The 27568-nt window shown below is 48.4% G+C and overlaps 1 protein-coding gene across 1 annotated transcript in view; it reads left to right on the forward strand.

Moving 5' to 3' along the window:
- The window catches only part of POLA1 (DNA polymerase alpha 1, catalytic subunit), a 2033948-nt gene that overhangs the window by 1374232 nt on the left and 632148 nt on the right, over window positions 1–27568 (forward strand). Inside the window, exon 30 of the mRNA XM_086934515.1 lies at window positions 3911–4043. Coding sequence (XP_086790641.1) covers window positions 3911–4043 — 133 coding nt within the window. The remainder of the gene's footprint in view (window positions 1–3910; window positions 4044–27568) is intronic.

Here is a 27568-nt window from a genome sequence, read left to right on the forward strand (position 1 = left end):
ACGGGTGGGACCAGGAAAGGGGTGGTTACACCCCCTTTCCTTTGTCCAGTTTTGCGCCAGAGCTGGGGCTGGAGTGCCCCAGCACCGGTTTGAACTGGCCTATGCACGGGGACACCTTGTGTGCCCCCGGCATGTCTGATTCTATTCAGCCCTACCTAACCAGATACACAAAATCCTGTCTGGGTTGGTGCTAGCACCTCCCAAGGCAGGAAACCCTTTGTCAAAGCCTCCCTCGATGGAAGGGCTCCCAGCAGCAGGAGGTCAGACTTGTGTCTGTGGTGGCAGCATCCATTTTGTGATGCTGAGGCTCTGTTTAACTTTAACCGGGGTTCAGGTTCTGTAGATGTCGTGTCCCTCTACAAGGGCGGAATTATACCCCCGTCACCAGAATTGGCGAGGGGGTAGTATTCCAATTCGTATGACGCCTTACTCAACATGTTTTGATAATGTCAAACCAGAGTTGGCATTTAACCGCGAGGTTCATAATGCACTTAAGAGTATATGGTATGACGCTATCTTGAAACAGCTAAAGGACATGGTTCCGAAAGCTGCAGACAGGCTCAGCTCATGCTAGAGCACCATCTCACACATAACCAAGCACTCTGCCTCCAGGATTGATAAGGCCTGCCATAGGAGTGACTTATAGGTTACTGTGTGTCCTTGTATGTGTTAGATATAGAGATACTATACCTAAAGCAAAGGGTGATTACACCACCTTGTCCCAGCTGAGTGATCAGCCGGTTGTGTCAAATAGTAAGGCCAGGCCAGGGGTGGCGCAATACGTGCTGCAGCCCCTGGTAGGCCTTGGATGCACCTATGCCCTGTGTACCTAGGGTACACTGTACAGGGGCTCACAAGGTGATCCATGTTCCAATTGGTATGTACCTAGAGTACATGGAGTCCATTTTAACAGGGAGAGCAGCTGGCCTGGGGTCCAGAACAGCAGGGTCCCAGGTCAACTAAGTCGAAAAACAGCTAAACACTAGGCAAAAAGTTGGGGGTAACCATAGTCAGATGTCCACCTTCCTACACACAGCATCAGGGCAACTTGTACAACCATGTCTTGATCTCGCAGGACACTTCAAGACAGTTGCAGTGGTGGCTCACGAACCGCGATTGGATCAGCGGCAGATCCCTCTCCCTACCCCAACCGGAGCATGTAGTTGTGACGGATGCTTCCCTCCTGGGCTGGGGGGGCCACATGGGAGAGGCGGAGATCAGAGGCCTCCGGTCTCCGGCAGAGCCCCGGCTCAATATCAACCTTATGGAGCTGCGGGCGATCCGACTTGCACTGAAGGCATTCCTCCCCTCTGTCCGGGGGAGTGTAGGGCAGGTGTTCACGGACAACACCACCGCCATGTGGTACTCCAACAAACAAGGTGGGGTTGTGGACCCTTTGACAGGAAGCTCTGTGCCTCTGGCAATGGCTGGAACGCCAGGGCGGACAAACTCAGCAGCCGGTGCATGATGGATCATGAATGGCGTCTGAACTCGGACGTGGCGCAAGGTCTCTTTCAGCAGTGGGGAGAGCCTTGGTTAGATCTATTCGCCACCGAAGAGAACGCGCAATGTCATCAGTTCTGTGCCTTTGGAATTTCCAAGGCGGCGCTCGCTCTGAGACGCATTTCGTCGCCAGTGGAGCAGCCGTCTGTTGTACGCCTTTCCGTCTATACTACTACTTCCCAGAGTGCTGAAGATCAGGCGCGACCGGGTCCAAGCCAGCCTTGTGCCTCCAGATTGGGCACAAAGATACTGGTGTCCCGAGCTACTCCGCATGGCCATCGATCCCCTGATCGACTGCCTCTTCGGGAGGATCTTATGTCGCAGCAGCAGACGACGGTCCTCCACCCAAACCTGTCCAGCCTCCACCTCCATGCGTGGAGATGGAGCGGCTGCAGTTGACGTCTTTCGACCTACCTCCCGAAGTCTCTGAGGTCATTCTGGCAGCTAGGCGTCCCTCAACTAAAACGGTATACTCCTGCAGGTGGAACAGATTTGTGGCATGGTGCACAGCAAAGGCTGTAGATCCTCTTTCTGCCCCTCTTTCGGAGGTTCTTCTGTTCCTTCTTTCTTTTACCCAGTAGGGCTCTGCTCTGGGCACTATCGAGGGCTATCTTTCGGCCATTTCAGCCTTTCTAAGGCTTCCTGATCAGACTTCTCTTTTCAAGTACCCTGTTGTGAATACATTCTTGAAGGGCATTACGCCCATGTTGCCGTCTGTCCCTCTTGTGAAGCCTCAGTGGAACTTATGATGTGTTCTCCTTTTGAGCCACTGCACAACTGTCCTCTTGGTCTTCTCACTTTAAAGACTGCTTTCCTGGTTGCCATCTCCTCTGCCAGAAGAGTGAGTGGGGCTCCAGGCTCTTTCTTCTAAACCTCCTTTTCTTTCTGTCCATCCTGACAAAGTTGTCTTAAGAGCACGTCCATCTTTTCTGCTGAAGGTTGTCACTGCCTTTCACATCGGGCAGACAATTTTGCCCACCTTCTTTCTGCCTCCGCATCCCTCAAAAGAGGAAGAGAGGCTCCACCATCTGGACCCAAAACGTGCGCTCTCATTCTATCTGAACCGCACATAACAGATCCGTCTGGATGATCAGCTCTGTGTTGGCTACGTGGGCGCCAAGAAAGGTCGGGCCGCGCACAAGCGTATCATCTCTCGGTGGGTCGTTCTATGCATCAAAGTATGCTACTCTTTGGCTAGAAAGAAGCCTCCAGTAGGGCTATGCGCCCATTCTAACAGGGCGACAGCTGCCACTACTGCTTTGGGACGGGGAGTCCCCTTACATGACATCTGTCAGGCAGCTACGTGGGCTTCGCTTCACATGTTTACCAAGCACTACTGCCTGGACAGCCAAGTCCGGAGAGACTGCTTCTTTGGCCGTTCTGATGTCCAGGACTTCCTGGTGTGATCTTGTTTCGCAAACCCACCACCGGGGTTGGTATTGCTGGCGGTATCTATTCTAAGGTAAGGAATCTATCACAAATGTGTTTCTTTAAGATGCACAAGTTACTTACCTTCGGTAACAATATAGCTGTAAGAAACATTAGTTAGTGATAGATTCCTTACCACTCCACCCATTCTCCCGGTACTGCGAACTATTTTCTAGGGTTAAGGTCAATCCTTTCAGGGCCCTAGTTTCATTGCACTAGTGGTCAGTTTCTTGCATTGCTCTGCGTTCCTGGCATTGAAAGTTGTGTACAGAACTGAAGTCAGCGCGCGAGGGCGGTGTCTCAGTAGCTGCTGCGACGTCATCCCGGCGACCACAATGCCAATGGCGGACGCGGAGCTGTACGACGCCTCCTACCGACTCGCAGGGGTACTGCTGACGAAAACTTTACGGATCCAGTCTGACGCCTTGGGATAATTCTAAATCTATCACTAACTAATGTTTCTTACAGATATATCGTTACCGAAGGTAAGTAACGCGTGCATTGTCTTCTTTGGCCTCTGTAAAGCCTCTGGGGATTCACTGGACTCACTGCATACTAATCCTCTTTATGGTGTAGAATATAGAGAGCCAGCTTCCTACATAATGTTTTATAATTTTGTTTGACTTGGGCAAAATCTATGTAATGATCAATGTCTTCAATGCCAAAGTTGTGATAGAAGAATTTGTAAATATAGTCCAGTAGTTGTGAAATTCCTTGTGAAACTAGCACGGATGTAATGAACTTTAGGTGCAAACAGTTACTAACCAAATAAAGCTTTCAAAATTGGCATACATCTTTTTGTTTGACTTGATTCTTGTTATAGTTCATAGTGCTGGTTTTGATAACATGTACTGTACCCATATTTTTATTCTTTTGCATTTTTTTAGCTAAACCATTATAATCTAGTTTGTTTCAATCCCAGTTCTTAATTAGTTCAAGTTTTTTTTGGTAATTTTATGAAATATATTTCTTTTCACAGCTACATCATCACTCAGATCCTTTCGGATCAGCCACGAGACACCATTGTGGAGAATATACAAAAACAGCTAGTGGAGATAGGTGAAAATGTAATTAATGGCAGCATCCCAGTAAACCAATATGAAATAACCAAGGTAATAGCGTGTGTGCTTAAAGTTTATTTTTATTTTAATGTTCTTGAGATTTCTACTGTAAGACTGGTTCACCTTGTGATGTTTTGGCAATTAGAACCACCTTTGGTATGTGTCCTTGGATGTTATGGCATGAAAGATTTCCCTTTGTTTGTGTTGTGCGTCATCTGATTTCCTCACCGCAAGGAGCGAAAATTAAAGGGGTTTTAGATTAAAAAAAATAAGAATTAAAGGAGTAAATGCTTTATTATTGCTGGGTTCCACTCACTTTAATGTAAATTGCTGCTTACCTAGACGTTCGGTAATTCAGTGCTTGCCTCACTGCTCACATGGTAAGTGCTGTCCGCAGCCCACTGCCCACATCTAGCCTCTCCCTTTCTGATGCAACTTTTACAAAGTGTCCATATCTGAAAGAGACAGTTATGGATTTCTGACCTTCGAATTACCTTCAAGAGTCAGACTGAACCCAGCAAATTTTCTTCAGCAGTACACCTGCACGTCGGTAGGTGGCGTCGGTTGACTCTGCGTTCATCGTTGTTGTTGTCGTCGTTGACTGAATAATGTCGCGGTATCTACTTAGATGCGGCCCCTGCGCGCTGACGCCAGTTCTTTCTTTTTTCTGAGAGTAGTAACTCGAGTCACTTTTTGTCGACATCTTTTCAAGTTGTTCGACTCCTGCTGCACGCAGGAATGTCCCGTTCTCGAACCGACTTACAGGCTTGCAACTCCAGTTGCAAATTGATGTTGGTAACAGACCACACCTTGTGTGCCTTTGGTGTTTGGAGCGTGACCACGACCCAAAGTCGTGCTTTGACTGCCGGGCCATGAACCTGAAGTCTTTGCGGGATCTGTCCTGAAAGCTTCTTGAGGCCCGGCAGCCGTCTCTGCGCTGCTCGAGGTCTTGGTCGAGAGGGAGCTCGCGTGGTGTTGCATAGGGCGGCTGAGACCTTAAATCTTGAGCTTCATCCAGTGGCAGTCAGGGCTAACCTCCAGACCGGGGTGCTTCAACCGGTAGCGGACTCCTCTGAGCCCCTGCAGCCGTTTAATGAGGACTCACGGGCATCCTTTTGGGCACTTGGCCCAAGCCCAATACAGGGGCTCCTGTGGATAGGATGATTGCCCAAAGCCACCGCCCAGCCCCGGGCAACCTATTTTTCCTCTCTCAGCATCCCACACCTGAGAGCTTGGTGGTCCAAGCCTCGACTTCCAAGGGTGCATTACCTACCACACCACCTGATAGGGAATCCAAGAAGCTGGGCCACCTTGGGAAGAAGAGGTTTTCTTTCCCCATGTTATAACTGCGGTCGGGGAATACCGCATGTCTCTTGGGCCGTTACTCCCACTCAGTGTAGGATTTGGTGGTGCAGGTGCTACCACAGTGCCCGGAGACCTGAGCCGTGCTCTCCCGTGCATTTGCCGAAGGGAGTGACGCAGCGAAGTTCACCATAAGCTGTGGGCTGGACACCGCCGACTCACTAGGCAGGACGGTTTCAACGTCATTAGTCCTGAGACGCTATGCCTGGTTGAGATCCACTGGTTGTCGGGTCATGCCCAAGCTATACTTTTGGACATGCCTTTTGATGGCCGTCGCTTGTTTGGCGACAAGGCAGACAATGCGCTCGAGGGCTCTAAGAATTCCAGGGCTACAGCCAGATTCTTGGGCCTCGCTGCCACCTCCTGCCCAGCGTAGTCTGCTTTTCGCCCCTTTTGTGGCTACGGACGGGCTGTCCCACCATGTACCACCCAGAGCCACAGACCTGCACAAGCTGTCCAGCCTCTGTGCTACTGGGCACGTCGATTCCACCGTCGTGGACCAGGGGGTGGGCCAGTCCACCAGTGCCCACTCTGCAACAGCCTCCAAGCCGTCCTAGTCTGACCTTTCAGGGCCACCATTCGCCAGTGGACGGCAGGATCCGCCATCCCCTCCCCCGCTGGCAAACCATCACGTTGGACATGTGGGTTTTGCCGATAGTCCAAAGGAGCTACTCCCTCCCCTTTGAGACTTTCCCTCCATCCATGCCACCTGAATTCCATCGCATGTCGGAGGATCACCTGGCCCTTCTCCAACAGGAAGTTACGGCTCTTGGCCAAGGAAACCATCGAGCGATTTCCTGCCCCAGAAGTAGTTTGTGGTTGTTATTCCCACTACTTGCTGGTACCCAAGAAGGACAAGGGCCTATTTTGGGTCTCAGGAACGTCAACCGCTTTGTCCGGAAGGAGAAGTTCAAAATCTTGATACTGTCTCCGGTCCTGTCTGCCCTCGACCCTGGAGACTGGATGGTAGCGTTGGACTTGCAGGACTCATATTTTCCCATCCCTGTCCTGCCGGCCCATCGGTGTTACCTCTGGTTCACGGTAGGCCACAAACACTTTCGGTTTACTGTGCTCCCCTTTGGCTTTACCAGCGCCACTTTGCTGTTAGCTAAGGTGATAGCGGTGGTCGCCGCTCATCTGCGCAGATCAGGGGTTCCAGTCTTCCCTTATCTCGGCGACTGGCTGTTAAAGGCGGGCTCGACCCAGGCGTTTGTCTTCCCCCTCCAGACTACGGCCAACCTCCTGCATTAGCTGGCGTTCACCATCAACGTGCCAAAGTCACACCTCCTTCACTCTCAGAAGCCCCTGTTCATCGGAGCGGTTCTGGACACAGCACAGTTTCAGGCATATCCTTCTGAGCAGCGAGTCTGGGATATTCGGGCTATGATTCCTATCTTTCGGGGTCTATCCCGGGTTTCGGTCAGACTGATTCTGAAACTACTGGGTCTCATGGCCTCTTGCATTCTGCTGTTGAACTATGCGAGGTGGCATATGCAGGCTCCGCAGTGGAACCTTAAGTTCCAGTGGGCACAGCATCAGGGTAATCTTTCTGATTGCGTCCAGATCTCGGAGGGCACTGCACATCAATTGCAGTGGTGGCTCACAAACCAGGATTGGGTTAATGGCAGGTCCCTCTGCCTTCCTCAACCAGAGTTCATGGTGGTGACAAATGTCCCTTCTGGGGTGGTGCGGCCACATGGGAGAGGCGGAGAACAGAGGCCTCTGGTCTCTGTTGGAGTCCGGGCTCCACATCAACCTGCTAGTGCTTCAGGCGATCCGTCTTGCACTGAAAGCATCCCTTCCTTCTGTCAAAGGGAGAGTAGTGCAGGTGTTCACGGACAACACCACTGCCATTTGGTACTGCAATAAACCGGGTGGGGTGGGGTCGTGGACCCTATGTCAAGAGGCTCTCTGCCTCTACACATGGCTGGAATATCAGGGCATGTCCCTGGTTATTAAACATCTGGCAGGTTCTCTGAACGCCAGGGCGGACCAACTCAACCACCTGTGCATGATGGATCACAAATGGGGTCTTCACTTGAGGTGCTGCAAGCTCTCTTTAAGCGGTGGGGAGAGCCTTTGTTCGATCTATTTGCCACCGAAGAGAAAGCGAAATGTCAGCAGTTCTGTCAGCAGTTCTGCCCGTCGGAATTTCCAAGGCGGCATTCGCAAGGATTCCGATCTTTTCAGGTTCTCTGAATGCCAGGGCAGACAAACTCAGCCGCAGGCGCATGATGGATCACGAATAGTGTCTTCACTCGGAGGTGGTGCAAGGTCTCTTTCAACAGTGGGGAGAGCCTTGTTAAGCCTCGTTTAGCTTTATTTGCCACCAAAGAGAACGCGCAATGTCAGCAGTTCTGCCCGTCGGAATTTCCAAGGCGGCACTCGCTAGGCAATGCTTTTCATCGTGAGTGGAGTTGCGGTCTGCTGTACGCCTATACCACTTCTGCCCAGAGTGCTGAAGATCAGATGCGACCGGGCCCAAGTCATTCTTGTTGCTCCGGATTGGGCATGAAGAGCCTGGTATCCCGAGCTGCTCAACATGGCCATCGATTCTTTGATCGGGCTGCCTCTTCGGAGGATCTTCTGTCGCAGCAGCAGGGTATGGGCCTCCACCCGAACCTGTCCAGTCTCCACCTCCTTGCATGGAAATTGAGCGGCGGCAGTTGGCGTCTTTCGACCTGGCTCCTGAAGTCTGTGATGTAATCTTGGCAGCCACTAAGACATTGTACATCTGTCGGTGGCACAGGTTTGTGGCATGGTGCACAGCAAAGGTTCTTTCTCTAGCCCAGCAGGGCTCTGCTCTGGGCACTTTCAAGAGCTATCTTTCAGCCATCTCTGCCTTCCTTCGGCTTCCAGATCAGCCTCCCCTTTTCAAGTCCCCTGTTGTAAGTCATTTCTTGAAAGGCATAACTCCGCTCTTTCCTCCTATCCCTTAGTTTTGCATAAGTGGGACTTGAACTTGGTTTTAACTTTTTTAATGTGCGCTCCCTTTGAGCCGTTTTCACAACTGTCAACAAAAGAGGAAGAGCGGCTTCACCGTCTGGACCCAAAACATGTGCTTTCTTTCTATCTGAATCGCACAAAACAGTTCCAGGTGAATGACCAACTCTTTGTTGGCTACGTTGGTGCCAAGAAAGGTTGGGCCGTACACAAGCAAACTATTTCTCTATGGGTTGTTTTGTGTATAAAGGCATGCTATTCTCTGGCTAAAAATGAGCCTCCAGTGGGGCTACGTGCCCATTCCACCAGAGCGACGGCAGCCACTTCTGCCTTGGGAAGAGGAGTTCCTCTGAATTACATCTGTCAGGCAGCTACATGGGCCCGCTGCACACTACTGCGTGGACCGTCAAGTGTGGAGAGACCGCTTTTTTGGCCGTTCTGTTCTCAAGGACTTTCTGGTGTGATCTTGGTTTGCAGACTCACCATTGGGGTTGGTATTGCTGGGGTATCTATTCTAAGGTGAGGAATCTATAACTAACGTGTTTCTTTCTGATGAACGCTTGCCTTCGGTACCGACCTATCTGTAAGAAACATTAGTTAAGTTATATATTCTTTACCGCCCCACCCATCCATCCCGTTCTGTGAACTGATTTCTAGGGTTAAGGACATCCTTTCAAGGCCCTAGTTTTGCGCAGCAGTGGTCAGTGTCTGGCATGGCTCTGCATTTCTGGCCGGAAAGTAGTGTGCAAAACTGACGTCAGCACGCGAAGGTGGTGTCTAAGTAGCTACCACGATGTCATCCCGGCGACAACGACGTCAGTGACGGACGCGGAGCCGTCCAACGCCATCTTCCGACGCGCAGAGGTACTGCTGACAAAAAACTTTCTGGATCCAGTCGGATGCCTCGAGGTAATTCTAAGGTAAGGAATCTATAACAAACTAATGTTTATTACAGATATATTTTTACTGAAGGTAAGTAACTTGTTCATTACAAGGTCTGTCTGCTTTAGCAAGAAAAGGGATTCCCCATAATCGTTGTTTAGCTAATGCTCTGTCCATGAACGGCCAGTGCTTCTCAGACTCCGGCCTGGACCATTCGACCAAAGCACAAAGCTGGACTGCCCAATAAAATTCCTATAGATTCGGAACCGCTAGACCTCTGTGGATGGGAGCCTTGTAGCATCGTTCTTTATGCAACCTGGGGCCCTGATTCCTTCATATGAAGCTTGCTAGGTCTCTCTTTAGGGAGTGTAGCACTCCTGAGGGAGGGGCCACAGGGAGGGCCTGAAAAAATATATATATATGCCACAAACTTGCACAGTTGCTTAAGAACCACGAAAAGACGAGCGTAGACCCAGGTTTGGTGCTAATTTGATTTATTCGGAAACACCACCAGCCGCCATCACAACACGTTTCGGCAGATCCCTGCCTTGATCACATGCCAACACCGATGTGTACCACCTCCATTTTTAAAGTGACAGTGCATTCATAAGCATGGAAAACATACTAGAAATGCAGTAAGGGCTCACATGCTTTTTTCTCTCCACTCCACAAAGTTCAAATATTATGTATAAATACAATTTTTTTTTAGGAAAAATCCTAAAGTGACTCTTTATGCCATTGTAATTTCCACACAATGTGTATATCTATTGTCTATAAACCAATACATTTTGACAATTTCTAGCTCAAATGCATAGTTAATCTTTGATGCCCCTGGTTGTTCTTATCCATGCCAATGTAAACAATTAAAAGTGATAATATAGAACCCATATAATAGCCCATTGAAAAATACTGAAGTGCAAAATGTTTTCGAAGTATAGCTTCCCTGCTTTACTTCTTAATGTGCAAACTTAAAAAGTCAAAAGTGCTATTGTGCCTATTGGAAATGTGCATTAACTTATTCCACTCTTGCTTGAATTTAATGGCCTTTGACTCTAAATATTGCCACTACAGCAAGACTATGTGCAAAAAACAGCATGTGCAAATTACCTTTTGATTTCTTATATCGGAGGTTTTAACCAGAAAAATAGAAAATTGATAAATGATTCCCCCAATTATAAATATGATCCTTCAAAAATTAAACATAGGTACTCAATAAATACATATATTAAATATGATAAAATCACATAGTGTGGAGTGGTGTGGCTCACTGGTTAGAGGCGGCCGACCCGTAAGCAGAGAACAGCCCGGGACCAGGGCAATTCCCGACGCGGCAGGGTCGTGGACCAGGGTCAAAATGTACTCGATAATTCTCGCCTGGGTGCCTACTCTAACCAGGGAACACACTCGGCAACTCTGGGCATTAAGCTTGCCTCATCTCTACAACGGCCCACCACAGACGCCGGGGATGCCTGGTTTCACCTTGGAGATACCCAGAAAGGGACCATCTCACAGGGAAAACCGGGTCCCAGCGGTCTTCAGAGCCAGGATACTCCATGGAGTCGCAGTGCTCTTTACAAGTACACCCACATTTACATTTACATAAATATAATTCATCCATCATTAAAATTCCTGTAAAAACCAACAATATTAAAAGTATTCATAATTAATAAAAATAATTCTATATTTCATGATTTTACAGAGTGCAAAAAGTTATTGTAAAATAGAATTGTTTCATGTTTGTAATAACTGGATTTAAACCATTTGAACGCTCCTCAGTGCAATGCAATACTTTTTGAAATTGCTATCAAAATAAGGAAAGGGAATTTTTACTTTAAGTATGTGTATAAGTCCTCACTCATATTAAGCCCGTTCGGCTGTTTGTGTCGAGCTGCGATATGTAGTGGGTTTCCAGAAGTCTTAATTTCCCTTCCCTATCACCTCCTCTTCTTTGGATTGGAACAGTGTCAATGACGAGCAGTAGCGGCATCCCCCCCCCCCCCCCCCCCCCCACCCCCAGCGCCTTGAGACCCTACGGGTATGTAGTGCGCTTTATAAATGTCATTGATTGATTGATTGATAATACTTCAATTCCTTTAAATTCCCACCGTGATGTTCCTTGAAGTGACGTGCTACTGGGTAATTCGAGCCATTATTAGTTATGGCCCTGATGTGTTGTAACACCCTTTTGTGTGCTGCCAGCTTGGCCCTCCCGATATACATTAAGTTGCAGCTACATTCCAGCACGTATACCACAAATTCACTTCTACAGGTTAGATGATATTTGATCATTTGAGGTTTTACTCTAAAAGCTGTCAGGAATGAAGTTTTGTGGCATCCAAAGTTACAGGCCTTACAGCTCGAACATTTGAAAAATCCCTTCCTGGCCGTAAGCCATCCGGCTTCTTCCTTGTACTCTAGACTACTTTTGACCAGTACATCGGCCATGGATATTGATTTCCTATATGTTATCAAAGGGAATTCTGGGAGCGAACTACCTATATTGGGATCGTCTTTGACTATGTGCCAATAGCACTGAATAATCTTGCGCAATTCCTTTTGCTGTCTGCTAAAGGTCATAATTAATCTAGCGGAGTCTGCAAAAACTGACAGCTTTTTCTCTTCAGCGTTATGCGACAGATTCCTATCCTGTAACAGCTCCTCCCTTGCACTTAACCTCGACTTCTTGATAGCTGTATCTATACTTTTGGCACTGTATCCTCGTTCCATAAAGCGTACTTTGCTTTCCTGTTGATGTTTTTCTAAATCCACATTACTGCTACATATCCTCCGCAGTCTAAGCATCTCTCATTAGGGGATGCTGTGAATTAAATGAGGAGGATGTGTGCTTATTGCATGAAGCAACGTATTGCCCGCAGTTTCTTTACGAAACAAGGATGTAAACATGTTACTGTTGTTTACAGCAACCTTGACGTCTAAGATAGGGACACTATAGTTACTTATACAAGACGTAAGTGACATCATTTACATTGATACATTCAATGAACTCCTCTGCTTCCTTCACTGTCCTGTTCCAGATAATAATCAGGTTGTCAATATATCTTAACCATGACACCACCTTCTCTTTGTAAGTGTCATGATATTGCTTCCTGAGGACCAGCTCCTCCCACCATCCCATGAACATACAGGCATAGCTGGGGGAGAAGCTGGCCCCCATCGCAACACCCTGAACCTGCCGGAACAGTTGTTATTTAAAAAAGAAAAGTTATTCTCCAAACAGAAAGTCAACATGTCCAATAACATTCTATTGTGTTGAGTGAATTCAATGGGTCTTGTAGATATAAAAATATTCTGCTACTTTCAAACGGTCACAGTTCTTTATACAGGTGTATAGCGAAGATACATCTAAGGTAATAAGTTGATAACCTTCTTGCCACTTTACTTTACCAATTTTACATATAAAATCACCAGTGTCTTTGATAAAAGATTCCAAGCCTTGGACGTGCTCTTGTAAGAAAAAGTCTATATATTTAGACAAATTTTCAAATGGTCCATCGCAGGCTGCTATAATTGGCCTGCCAGGAGGTCTTTCCTTGTTCTTATGAATCTTTGGTATAAAGTATATGACAGGTGTTTTAGGATGTTCTTTTTAAAAAAAATGTAAATTCATCTAAACTCAAGAGACCCAAACTCTTCCAAGCCACCAATTTATTATGTAACTGGTTCTGCATGATTTTATATTTGATGGGGGAACTCTAATGGTAGCAATAATTATCATTCGATTGGCTGTATGCTTCTACCATATAATCTGAAAGAGGCCAAAGTACTATGTTACCCCCCTTATCGGAGTTTCTAATCACAATGTTGTTTTCCTTTTTTAATTTATCCATTAACTGTCCATACCTTCTTTACTGATTGGTGAATTTTCTTTTGTTCATATTGGTTATCATGTTGAGTTTCTTTACTTGTGCCACTACCAATTCGTTGAAAACATCTATTGAGTCTTTGGCAGTTACAGACATGAATTTTGATTTGTTTTTGAATGGGGTTTCTGGTTTCTTATTGGCCATTGCTGTCATCTCATGCGCATTTCTTTGTGGAAATCCTTCCATAATGCTCCCCCATTCCCCTGGAGGATTGGACATCTGAGATGGTGAGGTTAAATTGACCAGTGATTGAAGATCTGACAATAGGTTGTAGTCTCCTGCTACCAGTCTCGGAGTGTCTGACCTTTCTGGGGGTTGAGGCACTTCCACACTAGCTTGTGTTTGTAATTTGTGGAATTTTTGGAGTTTGAGCTTCCAAATATATTGATAAACATCTGCCCTGGTTTGAGTATATTTAAAATTTGATTCTGGACAGTACGATAATTCCAAAGAGATCAATTGGGTTTCTGCAGCAGACAAGTCTATTTTTGCCAAATTGATAATAGTGTTGGCATTTTGTTGGCTGTTCGGGGTTTTTTCCTTTACTTGGCTTGTTTGTTTTTCCACGTCCCCCGGCCCCGTCCTCCTAGTTTGCTCCCAATGTTTTTTTGCGGCCCTCCTTCTTTCCCTCATTCTTCTTGTGCGTTGTTTTTTACCGGTTGGCTTCTGGGACGAAGGGTTTCCCTTCTGTTTCGTCTTATATATTCCAGTTCCTCCCCCATTTTAAGCCTTATTTTGTTGCATTGCTCCTCACGTCCTTCCTGACTGACCCGGAAGGACGTGAAATTTTGGTCAAGATCGTCATTTTAATTGCTGCAATTCTGCCCAGCCAGGAGAGGGAGTACAGTCGCCATTTGCGTAGACGGTCACGGTTCTGTCTCAGCAGTGCTGTGTAATTTAGGGAACTGTGGACTGTTTTTTGGCTGTAAGATATTCACAGAGGTTAAGGATATGATCCTGAGCCCATTGTAGACGGTGCGAATGCTGGAGTAACTCCAGTGTTTCTGGTCTGAAAGTCAGGCCAAGGGCCTGGGACTTGCCGACATTGACCTTGAAACCTGACGCTTGTGCAAAATGCTCCAGCTTGGCCAACAAGGCAGGGAGCGACTGCTCGGGCTTTTTGAGGGTGGCCACTACATCATAAGCGTTGAGACTAATCTTGTGAACATCTACTCCTAAACAAACCCCAGTGATTACAGGTTCATTGCGCACTCTTTGAGCCAAAGGCTCCATGTAGAGAGCAAATAAGAGTGACGCGAGAGGACATCCCTGCCTCGTTCCCTGTTGGATGGGGAAAAGGGGCAGAGAGCATTCCATTTACCCGGACCAAAGCAACCAGCTCGGTATAGCTGCTAAAAATCCATTCAATAAATCGGTCTGGGAGTCCAAAATAATGTAGGGTTGCTTTGCGATAGTGCCAATGCACCCTATCAAACGCCTTCTCGTCGACCACCGATATGATCATGCACTCCTGTTGGAAGCGTTCGGGTTTATCTATGATATGCAGGAGGCGTTTGATATTATTGGAGCACTGGCGACCAGATATAAACCCAGATTGGTCTGAGTCGATTAACCTTGGAACGCAGGGAAAGAGTCGCCGAGCTAGGATACCTGTGAACATTTTGAGATCCATATTAAGGATGGAGCTGGGACGATAAGCACATGTCCTATTATCCTTCTCTTGTTTGGGTATAACCGTGACCAGGGCTTCTAGCATCGTATGTGGCATTGGAGATATTGACCAGATCGAGTTTAAGACTCTCATGAGTACAGGGGCCACAGTGGCACAGAAGGTTTTGTAAAAGTTGGAAGAAAAGCCATCTGTGCCCAGGGATTTAAGTGGTTTTAATTTAGATATTGGAGATATGACTAACCCTGGCTCGCGGAGTGTGCGTAGTTTGCGCAACTACGCGCTACGCGAATTGCACGTAGCACAGTGCAAAAACACGTAGCTTAGCATAACGGGTATTTTTTGCTTGCTCAGGGTCCTCAATGGCAAGTTGGCGACCGTGAGCGAGCAAAATAACATCCCGGCGAGACTATTTCCTCGTTCGCGATCAGCAACATCAAGTTGCCTATCGTGAGTGTGGAAAATAAACCTCCCGGCGAGATTCTCAAGGAGGGAAAATCAGGTTTCTAATTGCGAGTGGCCGGCACTGTGCAATCAGTGCGAATAGCATTTTCCCTACCGCTCTAGGCAGTTCGCGTAGCTTGCGTAGTGCGAAGTGCACTTCGCGTAGCGCTACTAAGAGATCTACGCCCAGGGTTAGTTATGACTTCCTCTAACCGAATTGGGGACTCAAGGTCTTCCACTTGGATAGGAACCAGCCTGGAGGTCCTCACTCCCTGTGGGTATTGCGCTGAAGCCTCTACAGAGAGTTCCTGTGCTTTGAAGAGGGATTCGTAGTATTGTCAAACTATCTGCGATGGCATGGTCAGAGGTTTGCTCCTGCCCCATATGATCTAAAATTCAAGGATACAGAGGGCGATTGTCGCTGAGCCCGCAACTTATTTGCTATGAGTCTCCCACACCTGTCACCCTTGGTGTAGAATGCGTGTCGGAGACGCAGGGCCGTATGTTCTGTCCTATCGATGTCGAGACTCGCTAATTGTGCCCTCACCGCTGTCAGCTGCCTCCAGACCCTGGGTGCTCCCGTCCTTTGGTGTATGCAATCCAATTCCGCCAGTTCAGCAGAGAGCTGATCCTGCTTTTACCTCCGAATTTTGTTATCGTTCGCATAGACTGCTAGCAATTCCCCCCTAATAACTGCTTTCAACGCATCCCATAGAGTAGCAATAGGAGTATCTAGCGTATCATGGATAGCAAGATAATCCTCAATAGCTTTTGTGATGCGCAGTACCACCGTGGGGAGCTGTAGTAATGTCTCCCTCAACCTCCACAGCCGACGTAGGGGTGTTGGTGGGGGAGGGCAAGAGATATATGCACTGTCGAGTGATCTGAAAGAGAGCAAGGGAGAATCTGTCTGCTGAGTTTGTTGGGACATTATATCACTAGTCAATATAATTAATACTGGCATACGTCTTATGGGGTGGGAGTAGAATGTATATTCTCTAGATGACGGATGCCGAGACCTCCAGATGTCTGAAAGCCCGGCTTGGACAAGATTGAGGTCTCCCCCTAGGATCATTGATCTGTCTGGAGATTCAGTACCTGCTGTTACCGCCGCACGGAGGAACTCTTCCTGTCCAGCGTTCGGGTCATAAATTGAGACCAGAGTAAATACATGGTGACCTAAGGTGAACGTGTGCGCCAGCAACCGTCCCTTTATTTCGCTTCTTTTGTGGCCCATTTTACCTGGGAATGACGTAGAAACTCAGATCGCCACCCCTGGTGTTTTGGAGCGGAGTTGAAAATAGCTGGTGAGGGAATGCTCTGGTGCGCAATCTGAGTGTCTCCAGTTAGCAGGTGTGTCTCTTATAGAGACAGATAAGCACACCTGAGTTTTCTATGTAGGATAGTGTACCTTTCTTTTGATCGGGCTATAAAGGCCTTTAACATTAAGTGAAATTATCTTAAAGTTCTCAGTCATAGGGAAGGGTCGGGGTAGCGCCCAGCAAATCCGGACTACTGCAATCCACTCTAAGGCTTGAATCGCAGGTGTCCAAAAACCTATAAGACAACTGTGAACCGTTTATCGTGAGAGAGTTCCGTTTTGGGCAACCTGTACAGGTTTTCAAACCCATTGAAAGGCGTGAGATGTCAGCAGGATCTGACCTACCCTACCTCCCCATCCACCCAGGCCCCATGCAATAAGAACCTGGGAACAAACGAATATGAGCTTCTGCTCTGCTTCTCCCTTCAAGGCATTGTCACTTGTCTGAGGCTAGTCTGCGATAACGGAGTAATCTCCCAAGAAGGCAATAACCATTGCCTCTCTTTCGTGGTAGTCTCTGGATCTGGTCGTAGGCGCAATGGATAGCAGCACGCTCTACTTCATCTATCAAGGCCAGGTGTGCGTCGTCCAGACCCATTTTGTGAAGGCTTGTTCAGGTCCTCGTCTGTGAGACCGAGCACCTTCTTGGCATCCTGCAGTGAACGTGTTTTGACCAGCTTTGCCCCACATCAATTTCCCCCCGACTGCTTTTGCTACTGGGCCCCCCGTGCGAAAACCTCGGGTCCCTACCTGGCGGGTTGTTCTGTTCCGATGAGACCAATGATATGTACCAAACCGGCACAGACTAGATCCTCTCCAGTGCGGGGGCGAAGAGCGCAGTCCAAGTCACACCAGGGCCTGCTCCGCAGCTCGCAGCAGTATGCAATTTGCTTCGAGGCCCCCATCCGGCTCTGAACTGAAGGTTCCGCTCCTCCTCAAGCGTGCCCCCGGGGCCTTCTTGCTTAAGAATCAGACTTGGCTGAACTCGCCCATTTCAGGTCCAAGAGGTGCCTGGCGTCTCTGGCGGTGAGTTCCCCTGCTGCAGTTTGGCTCGTGCAGAGTGAAGGGGGGGTGGGGGGGGGGGGGGGGGGCTGGGAAACGCACCTGGGTCCCGCTCATTTCTCCCTGCATCACTGGACGGGCTCCGCCGCTCAGGCCTCTCCACTTGTCAGCTGACCGGGGGCTAGGGTGACCAACTGGCATAGGTACAAATTCAGGACAGTGAGTGTAAAAATTCAGGACAAAGGGTCAAAATTCAGGACAAAAATTCAGGACAAAGGGTCAAAATTCAGGACAGAAATTTGGGACAAAATGTACGCTTTCAGACACATCAGAGAAGGTCGTACAGTAGTGTATAAGTAAGCAAATAGATAACCAACATAAATACATGTCAAAATAAGTTTATATTAAGTTGAGACAATCGTGCACCTCATCGTTTTGGTATGTGCACAGCTTTGAGCAACTGTGCAGCTCTTTTTGTGGTATTTCATATGATATTTTGTTTACAGTTTGGGGTTTCTTTGAAATGTTGTCCCACCTGCTCTGCAGGGAATGCAGAGACCTTCAGCCTACATTACGCCCCTTCACCAAAGACCTCCCTCTGCACAGATTCCCTCGCTGTCAACCTCCCATGGTGCCCCTCATCGCTATATAGCCCCTCGCTCATGTGTATGTCATTTATTTTACAATGCTGCTCCGCCCAATGTAGGGTGTTGCGCGCTTCAGCTCACACACTTATTGTTCAGAGACAATGACTCATATAAGTATGTAAATCAATGTATAGGAAATGTTACTTAAGGCAAGGAAGGCTACAAGGTGTAGGAGTCACAAGGCATCCATACTGTTAGGTACTATATGCAGGGTCACTGGAATTATGCAGCAGGGAGGGCCAAATTATGCTGCAGGGTAGATTAAATTATTTTTTCAAGAAAAGAGAATTAATGCAGCGTAATGCTGCAAATTTTGTCATAGTATTACCATATTATTTTCTCATTTGTGTACATTTCAACACTTTCTGGTCATAGGTTGCACCTCATTAGTACCTGTATAACACCCAAATATAGTAATATGCAAAGGAAGGTGACCAGTCAACCTTTGCAGTACACCACTGCCCTTTTCGTTATTTTTTAACCATTTGAGGTAGCAACTGTTTTTAAATTAGAATCTTCAGATATATTCAGCTAATAATGGATTATGTGGCACATGCGGCAAATCCATCCATCATGCGAAAACTGTTGAAGCCGCACAATTGCACAATTCCAGTGACCCGGAAATACAAACTGAGGATATAACACATAACATAGTGGTGGGGGTTGTCTTTACAATTTGCATACAAATAAATACTTTACTCTGCATGTTACACTTTGTGCCTTACAAGAGGCGCATTATGCCTCTATGCCTCTATGCCTCTATGCTTCTTTATGATGAGTCAAAACCGGGATTAGTGAAACCTCAGATCTCTCAAAGAGATACATCAATCACCAGAGTTAAAGAGACATTTTTGTTATGGCCCAAAAATTGCAGTAGTGCAAAGTACTCGGAAGTCTTTGCCTTTCATCCTGTTGGATATTTTAAAATGTAGCTTAGTTCTTCAGCACGGCTCTTTACCAAAAGCAGCATGCAGTGCCCTAGACCTATGCAGAGGACGGCATGCCATGCGCTGTAACTACAAAAGGGTCCTTTACAAGGTAGCCAGAAAAATAAAATACCCACACTTTATATGGCACTAAATAAAGGAGCAAAGTGAGCTATCCTGGTCTTTCATTTTGAAGTCTGGGAAAATTGTTCCCCTTATAAAAGTTTGCAAAAATAATGCAAAATTATGCTTTTTACAGCAGGAAAGAAACGTGGTCAAAAAGTGCATTTACCTATATTGACGTTTGTCTGTTATTCTTCCAGTCTTTACATTTTCTTTCTTTCCTTATGTCCTTCGTTCTATCCACCTTTGTCATCTACTTTAGTCTTTACATCCTCCATTTATTTTCTTTCTATCCTTCTGTCTGTGCATCCTTTCATTTAGTCTGTCTCTCTCTATTCTTTAAAATCATATTTAATTTTCTTTTCATATTTCCATATTCCACATTAACATTCATTTGTGTTCCATTTTTCCATTTGATCATCCTCTTGTCCTTCCTTCCATTGTTAAATCTAAATCTTTCTCTTTCTTTCCAGCATTCTTTCAGTATTTGCATTCTAGTTTTCCTTCGCTTTCTCCCTCTATTTGCCTTGTGCTTTTTTTTTACTTACCATTATCATAATTTTCTTTCTGTCGCCCCTTTTGGCTACTTTGGCACCCCCTGCCCCTTTGCGCCCCCATCTCCCACACACTCATGCTGTGTTAGAGTGATTATTCTAGCCTTATTTGTTTTTTATCCTGCCCTGTGCTGATCTGCGAGTCACAGATCAAAGGAAGGGCCATGAAACACTTTTCTGACACCCTCCCCACGCCCCCCCCCCACCACCCCGTGCTTCCTTACACCTCTGGCCCATTGTCATTCTTTAGGTGATAATCAGCCAGATCAGAATGACAATGGGCCCGTACAAAGACTGAGCGAGGTCGGGGAGGGGCTGCTGCAGCCTCAGAGAAGTGTGCGAGCTGGCACAGCCTGCTGCCATCCCCAAAATTACGGACAAAAGGCGTCCGTGAAAGAAATGCTCACGGACAAGGGGCCAAAATAACGGGCAGTCCGTGAAATTTACGGACGGTTGGTCACCCTACCGGGGGCGCTCCCGTGAGGTCCGGAGGTTCGCTCCGGAGTCCGCTCCGTCAGCCGATCACTGCGTTCTCAGGGGGTCTCCCTCTCCAGCTGCCCCCTGCTCTGCCGCAAGGGCCACGGGGGGAGACAATCAGGCTCCTGACCGTGCCAGGCCCAGCCCGACCACTTAAGCATCAGCGGATCACCCGATGGTGATATCTACAACTCCGGCCTCTCAGCCCACAGCAAGGCCATTGGCTCCCAGCTCTACTGGGACAGCAAACCAGAGTACCACTTACTAATAACGCTGCACCTTGCCTCATAGTACCTGGGACCACGCCGCCACCGCCAGGAGTCACGGGGTGTTGAAGGAGCGTCGCCGCCCCGGAACTACGATTCCCGGCAGCCTCGGCTGCGGCGCGCTTGTTGGACGCCGCGACTGCGCCAGGAGGCGCGTAAAAGCAAAGCAGAGACCCGCTTCGCGGGATGCGCGCGGGACGAGCCGGGCCACGGGCGGGCCCGTTCAAGACCGGTGGAGGCCGGGCTGGGCCAGTCCTCTAACGTTCACTTCTAGCCTTGGTTGGTGAGTCGCAGTATGCACACATTGCAATCATCACATACATTTCTATACAGCTACATACTGCTCAGACTGGTGATCTGTACCTCTGATAATGTCTACCCGAGGGAGCAGAAGCAAAACTGCTGCAAGAGGGTCCTTATCTACAGGCACCCTGGACAACTTTATCATAAGGGCCAATACCTTTATAGACCAAGGGATCACATTAATGGAGCGTAGGGTGTCCCAAGACCTCGCCTTGGCAAAGAAAAGATCTTCTATGGGTCCATTTGCAGCGGCCAAAACCCCTGATCATCCTAAGGCTATAAGTCTTATAGATGTCCAGGCAGAGGTACATGTTGATAGATGTAGTTTACCTAATACAGTAGATCTCTCAGCGTCTCATCTATCATTTGCCTCGCAATTAAGTACAGATTTGGAAAATACCCCGGAAATAGTCATCAGCCCCACTCAGGAAGACACAAGCGTTACTACACTGAGGGGCAGGAGGGAGGGCGCCATCCCTAAAACACAAGAATCAAAAAAAGTGAGGGGAAGGGGACGACACCAGAAAAAGACTACCAGGGTTGTCACCCTAAACCCAAACATAAACCAGGACCCTCAGGGCAGTGATGTTATAACAAAATCTGGGAGTGCAGGGAATTTAGAAGGTCCAACCAGCCTGTGTGGGAGAATTGTTAGTAGGGAAGCGGCTGACACCCAAATTTTGTTGAAATTAGAAGAGCTCCTTAAATGCTATCTCTCTCCTATAGAGAATAGGTTATCCCAAATGGAAAAGCAACTAGCTGATCTCTGTACCAAGTCTATGTACCAAAAAACACTGGGGGCCCAGAAAGTTGGGAGCAACACATTAAGCAGTGAAAAAGCTAATGTACAAGCTCCTACAAAACCCCCTTTAGTACCGGTTAACACCAAGCCTAATCCAGCCCCAGTTGTTGAAAAGAGAGTGGAAAAGGAAGGTACATCCAACACAGGCCTCGATCTTCCCGGTAAAGGGGCCACTCCACCCAGGGAACACAACACGCATCAAAAGGGAAACAAAAATGGTGGAGTAGCGGACAGAGGAAGAGTGGTGAACCTCCCCCTGGAGGCCACACCGTACGTGGTGGTCATGACGGGGGTCCCAGGATTGGAGGCCTCCCATGAGGAAACCAACTGGTCGCTACATAACAAAGTCCGACACTGGCTTAACCAAAACCGGCCTTTACCCTCATATCGCAGAAGTAAGATCTTGACAGTGAGGAGGGTGGCATGTCTGGGGCATCAGAGGAAATCTGTCCGGGGAGATTGTGTGATAATTAATTTTGAGGACCCACACACTGGTGCTCAAGTCTGTGCATGGGACACACAAGAAAGGTTTGAGGGTATAGCCACTAGACGAATGTCCTTTTTCTAACCCCCTATGAGTGGACCCATGCGGGATCCTAGAGTTAACAGCAACTGGCATAGAGTAGGGCATCGAGATTGGGGTTGGAACCAGGGGCCTTGGGGGGAGCACCCACCCACAAAGCCAGTTATTAGGGATAACTGGGGGGGCTTCCCGATCATGAATAGGTTTAGCTGCCTGGATATGGTGGATTGACATGCACTATCACCAAGTCTCTCAAATAGGGGGATCACGATCCCTACAGCTGCGACCAACTGTGCGACTGGGAAAGTGGACCCTATAGCTCCCCATTTCTATGATAGCTGCGGGGCTGTTGCTACCCTACAAACAAAGATCCCGAGGGGTATCGGTGACACCAATTTACCCCTGGAATTAGTTAGTTCCTTAGAAGATACTAGTGTGCCTGATCCCTGCGTGCAGGGTGGGAATAATGGAGTCATCTCTGACTTGTCTGCTATAGGCCACAGGGTTATTCATTTGCTATCATGGAACGTGGCTGGGTTGCAAAAAAAAGATGTTTTTACCAGAATGGAATGCGTTCATCGAAGTTCGGCGTATGCATGTTCCAAGAAACCTGGAGCCTGCTCCCAGTGCACAAATCCGGTTATGCAACCTTCTTTGTGCCAGCATCAAGCTGTGGCAAGGGTAGACCAGCGGGAGGACTTCACATCTGGGTAAAAATTGGTTTGAACTGGGATATTACCATTCACGAATCAGTGTCCATGGATATCTTACATATCTCCTTCCCAGGACATAGCAAGGGGAGCAGGATAGACCTTCTTAATATCTATTCTAGAGGGACTCCGGGGGACACAATCTCTGATACATTTGCGATCCTAGAACAGGTATTAGCCAAATGTCCCACAACCTCTAAAATCTTAGTGGGAGGGGATTTCAATTGTACATTCGAACCCCTATCTAGGGATGACCCCCTGGGTATAGAGGTGGAGGACTCCAGATGGTCTATCCCAGCCCTCTCACTTGCTCCAATTAGAAAATGGTCAGCAAGGGCAATACAGATCAATGCCCTGACCATGGAGTTTAATTTAAGAGCATTAAATGATAGGACAATCTCTGACCGTGATGGAGCAATGACCTTGAATAGGCTTAATGGTCCGCCCAGAATTGACTACATCCTATTGGATATCACACTGTGGTGCGACCTAATAAATATGGAGGTCGTACCTTCGCAGGACAGCGACCATAACCCCTTATGCATGAAGATAAGGTGGGGTAAATTAAAGGGAAGTGGGACTAAAGCCCCCTTGAAGATAACCAGCGAGGTTGTCTCTTGCAATGGTAACCGCAGGCTGAAATGGGATAAGGTTCAACTACAGGAAGGGAATCTTGAGAGGATTAAGGCGCATGTAGCTGAACTAACAGCAGAGCTGGAGGAACTCGAACTGAGAAATGACAGTGACCAGGGGCCGCCATTTTCCTTGGCTTACAAGAATACGATAGAGGAGGTAGGACAATACTTTGTAGTCCAGGGCAAAATGGGTAGAGGGAACTGTAGGAAGGTACATCCTGACTATGGTTGCCCCCAACTTTTTGCCCTGTGTTTTAGCTGGTTTTGGACATAGTCGACCTGGGACCCTGCCAATCAGGACCCCAGGCCTACTGCTCTCTTTAAAATGGATTCCATGTACCATAGGTGCATTTACCAATTTGGTACTGGGCCACCTTATCAGACCCCGTAATGCAGGGCATAGGTGTACCCAGGGCCGCCAGGGGCTGCAGCATGTATTATGCCACCCCTGGCTGGCCTCCTAAATTTGACACAACTGGCTGCAGGACAGCTGGGGCGAAGACGTGTAATCACCCTTCGCTTTAGGTATAGTAGCTCTATATCTAACCATACAATGGACACCCGAGTTCCTATCAGTCACTCCTATGGCAGGCCTTAACGATCCTGAAGGCAGAGTGCGTGGGCTCGTGTGAGCTAGGTTCAGGCCCGAGCCGAGCCCGGTTGCAGCTTGCGGAATCAAGACCCAATAGCTGTTCCATGATAACGCGTACCATATCGGTAACTCCGGTGTCGCGTTATCAAGGCATGTCGAGTAAGGTGTCATACGAATCGGGGTGCTGCCCTCTCACCAATGCTGGCGACGAGGTTAGCATTCCACCCTTCTAGAGGGACACGACATGTACGTAACTGTGAACCCCGGTTAAAGTTAACTGAAGCCTCAGCTCCACAAAATGGATGCTGCCACCACAGACACGAGTCTGACCTCCTGCTGCTGGGAGTCCTTCCAGCGAGGAGCACTTGGACAAAGGGTTTCCTGTCGAGGGCGCTGTTCGCACCGTCCCAGACAGGGTTTGTGTATTCTGGGTAGGTAGGGCTTTGGCGAGAAGGTGACTGCGGAGTGGCACCCCGGTGCTCACTACGCATCTGCCGGTTAGAACCAGTTCCAGGGGCGACAGCCCTGGCCTGGGGAAAGTCCGGCAGGGGAGAGGGGTGTAACTACCCCCCTTCCTGGTCCCACCCTTAGGGCAGGACCTAGTCATGTACCCACCCCTTTCTTTAGGATAAAGGCAGGAGCGGGGACCCTTCCAAATTAGATCATCTTTGATTCAAGAACTACTTTCTACGAAAGGACATTCAAGACTCTTCTCAAGATTTCTCCCTTGTGACTAAGGAGTAGTCACCCTGCATCAGCGGGCACCAACTAAGAACTCTGCGGTTTGCTGTAAGTCCTTCCTCAAGGAATCCGACGGCCCAGCTCGACGAGAACCGGCTTCCCTGGCACCTCTGACCTCTACCCACATCATCAGCTCAGCTGTGATCTGTGGGTGCGACGAGACCTCGAGGGACCGGCCATCATCAGAACCTGCACGCTCTTAAAACCAGCACGACCATCGAGGTAACTCTCTGGTGAGTGCTCTGGGGTCCGAGAAGCCCCGACCCTGAGCCGCTCCAGCACCGAAGTACAGTCTCCCAGCATCTCCACGATCTGCGTGGGGCCCTTCTGCTCGCTGCTCAGCACGTTGTCTGGTCACTAGCCGCTGGCTTGTGCCCTTCTGTGACGACATCCGAGAATCATCACTGCTGGTCTGGTTGCTCCAGACTGGCCCTTGCTTCCATCTTTGCGAGAAGCACCCCGGACCCTCCTGGTCCACTCAAGACGCCATCTTAGGCCCACCACGTGGCCCTGAGATCTGCCAAGGCTTGTTGCCCCATCCTGGGCCCAGCGACGCCGACAGCATCATCCTTCGTGGGACAGCTCGCACCTCCACCGTGGTCGCCGACAACGCCTCCTGGTCCGTGAGACTGCAGAGCCTAGCGTCGCCCACTCACCTGGTCGAGGTGACGGCCAACCGGTGCCTTCCTGGTACCTTCTGACTACTGGCTAGTAGTACGAACTTGGTCCCCTCTGCTTTCAGGTTTCATCAATCTCCGATCCAGGCTTGGATCTCTACGAACTATTCAGCACTGGTCGCCGGCCAGCAACTCCTTTTCTTCCGGCTCCTGGCTCGTCAGCGAAGACCCCGACGCCTGTAAGACTTGTGCAGCCGCAGCCCTCGTGGCTAGGTAACTCGGCATTTCGGTGCCTGCATAGCCTCCTTACTCTAGGGTCCTGAGTCCCTCGCTTCCGACTTGCCTTATCGGGTCCGCCCGAGACCTTAATCTTTCCGTGTCCTCGGACACTTGTTTTAATTGTGCACTTGAAGTATTTGCTAAAGAGATTTGGTTTGTGCTTAGTACCCTGTCCTCATAAAGAGTACAGGGCTGTTGTGATTCTTAATAAATATATTGTTTATTTTCATAACACTTGTGTGGTGTCCTTTCACTGGGTGTTCAAGGGGTACATGTGTGGTAAACAGCTGGCTTAACGCGCCCTCTCGAGTCTTTAGCCTTAGACTGCTCGTATCCACGCTACTAGGATAGCTGGTCTATAGGTTGACTTACAACCAAACACCATAAGGGTCGTTGGAACGATACATAGCGGTCGCTAGAATAGCGAACGTTGCATATCGGGCCAACTTCTCACAGGAACAATAAACCGGCCACTTCCAGTAACCCATGGTATTCAGACCAGTGTACGGCGAAACGGAAGGAGTTAAGTCGCCTTGCTTAAAAAGAATCCCTCACTAGTTAGAGCGGCTAGAAAGGATTATGCAAGGGCAATAGTGTTGGCTAAACGTGAGTGGGAGGAACAACATTGGCAGGATCTTAAATCCGCTGCCAACATGAAGAATGCCAGGGGCAGACTAATCGCCCTAATAATGAATTTGATCTCTAAGGGTTATCCTGTGCCAGATGCATGGAAGGGAGCAGAGGTGGTAGCAGTGTACAAAAAGGGCGCAAGAGATGACCCTGCCAATTACAGACCGATCAGTCTGATTGACGTGATCCAGAAGGTGGTTGGCAGGGTCATCATTTCTAGGGTGGGTGTCTGGATGGAAGAGGAGCATGTTCTCTCCCACTTCCAAGCAGGGTTTCGCCAGAAGGTGGGCACGATGGACCAGGTCTTCCGCTTTTTTTCGATCTATTGGAAGGTCGTGACCATCAACAAGGGTAGCCTCTATCTGGCATTCATAGATCTCAAGACAGCGTTCCATCTGGTCCCTCCTGCAAGGCTGTGGGATATTTTGGGGAAGATGGGCTTCCCAGGGTCACTTTTGGGTCTTATTGTGAAGCTACACGAGGGGAATTCTGCGAGGATCAGATGGGGCACCCAGGGACAACTGACAGAAAGGGTGCCCGTGAGGAGTGGAGTCCGCCAGGGATGTGTTATGGCACCGACCCTATTCTCCCTCTTTGTGAATGGAGTGGTGGATCATCTGAGGGAAGAAGCGGCAGATGCGCCATCCCTGGCAGGGGAAAAAACACTTACTTTACTCTTCGCGGATGACACCATCTTGATCTCTAAATCACCCACAGGTCTTCAAAAACTCTTGGACCACTTTAGTGTGTTTTGCACTGATAGAGGCCTCACCATCAACACCTCTAAAACAAAGCTTATGGCCATTTCACCTTCTAAGAGATTCAGGAATAATGTTTCGCTTAACTGTGTCCCCTTGGAGTTGGTCGATTCCTTTGACTATTTGGGTGTCAGGGTAAACAGCCGGATTAAATGGAAAGACCACTTGGCCAAAATGTTATTAAACCACAAAAGAGTCTCAGGGGTGGTTCTAAGGGAACAGCGGGAATCGTCTAGCAAACCTGTGGCACCGACTCTTGCAATTTATGGCGGTCAAGTATTGCCGGCAGCCTTATACAGATCCGGGTTGTGGGGGTTTGAGAATATGACAGAATTAGCCACGTCTGAAAAGAAGTTTGAGAGACCTGGTGGCCCTCCCAGTATCCACCCTGTTAATCCCACTACGGTTAGACCTAGGTAGGCGCCCCATAAAAGATATAATGCGTCTGCGCCCACTACTCTTTTGGGTGCGTCTGAGAAGGACCCAGGAGCTCCACAATTATGCTGCAGTTCTAGATGAACTCAT

Source organism: Lissotriton vulgaris, chromosome 8 (genome assembly GCF_964263255.1).
Source record: "Lissotriton vulgaris chromosome 8, aLisVul1.2, whole genome shotgun sequence".
NCBI classification, from domain to species: domain Eukaryota; kingdom Metazoa; phylum Chordata; class Amphibia; order Caudata; family Salamandridae; genus Lissotriton; species Lissotriton vulgaris.